Source organism: Symsagittifera roscoffensis, chromosome 5 (genome assembly GCF_963678635.1).
Source record: "Symsagittifera roscoffensis chromosome 5, txSymRosc1.1, whole genome shotgun sequence".
NCBI classification, from domain to species: Eukaryota; Metazoa; Xenacoelomorpha; order Acoela; family Convolutidae; genus Symsagittifera; species Symsagittifera roscoffensis.
In genome coordinates this window covers 49,445,384-49,446,450 of record NC_087066.1, presented here as the reverse complement: position 1 = coordinate 49,446,450, position 1,067 = coordinate 49,445,384, and the positions used below count along the sequence as shown (strand labels likewise).

The window sequence follows — 1,067 nt, the reverse complement described above, 5'->3', positions numbered from 1 at the left end:
CTCTTGTTTGCTCTCAACGAGTTTGCTTTCATTTGAGTTTCAAGCTGTTTCAAGAAAAACGAATATTTTGTTCGCTATTTTCAGCAAAAACTAAAGATCATATGCAAGCAATATGACTATTGATTGAAAAAAAATAAGTAAAAGTTATTCAAAATTTGTTTCAACTTTCATTCATTAGCGATTGTTGGTTCAGGTGAGCCGGCGAGTAAAAAACCTTTTGATCCTCTCTACACTCTTCGGAACCAACTGGGGGGTTCAGGTGGCTCTCTCAACGGATCTCTTCTCTCTAACGGCGGATCCCCCAACATCACTACCCCGCCCAGTCAACCAAGCACCGCCAACTCCCATTCCTCGCCCTCGTCCTCTTCCGGATCCAAAAATTCATCATCATCATCAAATTCCTCCTCACAGAAATCACAGCACCACAACAACTCCGTCACATCAAGCGGAGGCGTCGTGGGAAGCAACGGCAGTGCTAGCGGAACAACAAGTCGTTCCTCGCCAAGCACGCGAAGTGCAAATGGGAACCTGTCGAACGGACTGTCGTCTCTCTCTTCTTCGTCCGGCGGATCGACCACTGCAAACTCCTCGGCTGCCAAAATGTCACCTCCAAACTTGACTAACCTTCTGGGCTCACCCGGGCTGAACTCTAGCGGAACAACGGCCGTCAACGGCACTTTGGTGGCTTCGGGGGTGGCGAACAACTTGGGGACAAACTCGACCTCAACTTCGCCCAAATCTGAAACTGACTCGATCAGAAGTTTAGTGAAAAGCTACCGAGAATCAGCCGCGTTTCTAAATCGATCAGCAGATGAATTGGAAAAACTGCTGAGCGGGACTTCAACTTGATCTGACCTGTCAGAATTGGGCTATTTTATTTAGAGTATTGATATTGATATTTAGATTAAATAACTTATTTTCATTTATCTCTACCGTTTCCATAATCATTACTTCGTGCAGTTGATTTAAAGTGTAAATTAAAAGCTTTCAATCTATATAGAAAACTTCAGAAGTAATAAAGCTAATTTTCCATAGTTTCGCCAACCTATGATATATTTCTGTTTGAT

The 1,067-nt window shown here is 43.6% G+C and overlaps 1 protein-coding gene across 1 annotated transcript in view; it reads left to right on the top strand.

Annotated features, from left to right (window-relative positions):
- The window catches only part of LOC134846770 (uncharacterized transmembrane protein DDB_G0289901-like), a 4,527-nt gene extending 3,678 nt beyond the window's left edge, over positions 1-849 (top strand). Inside the window, exon 2 of the mRNA XM_063864161.1 lies at positions 194-849. Coding sequence (XP_063720231.1) covers positions 194-849 — 656 coding nt within the window. The remainder of the gene's footprint in view (positions 1-193) is intronic.
- The last annotated feature ends 218 nt before the right edge of the window (positions 850-1,067 follow it).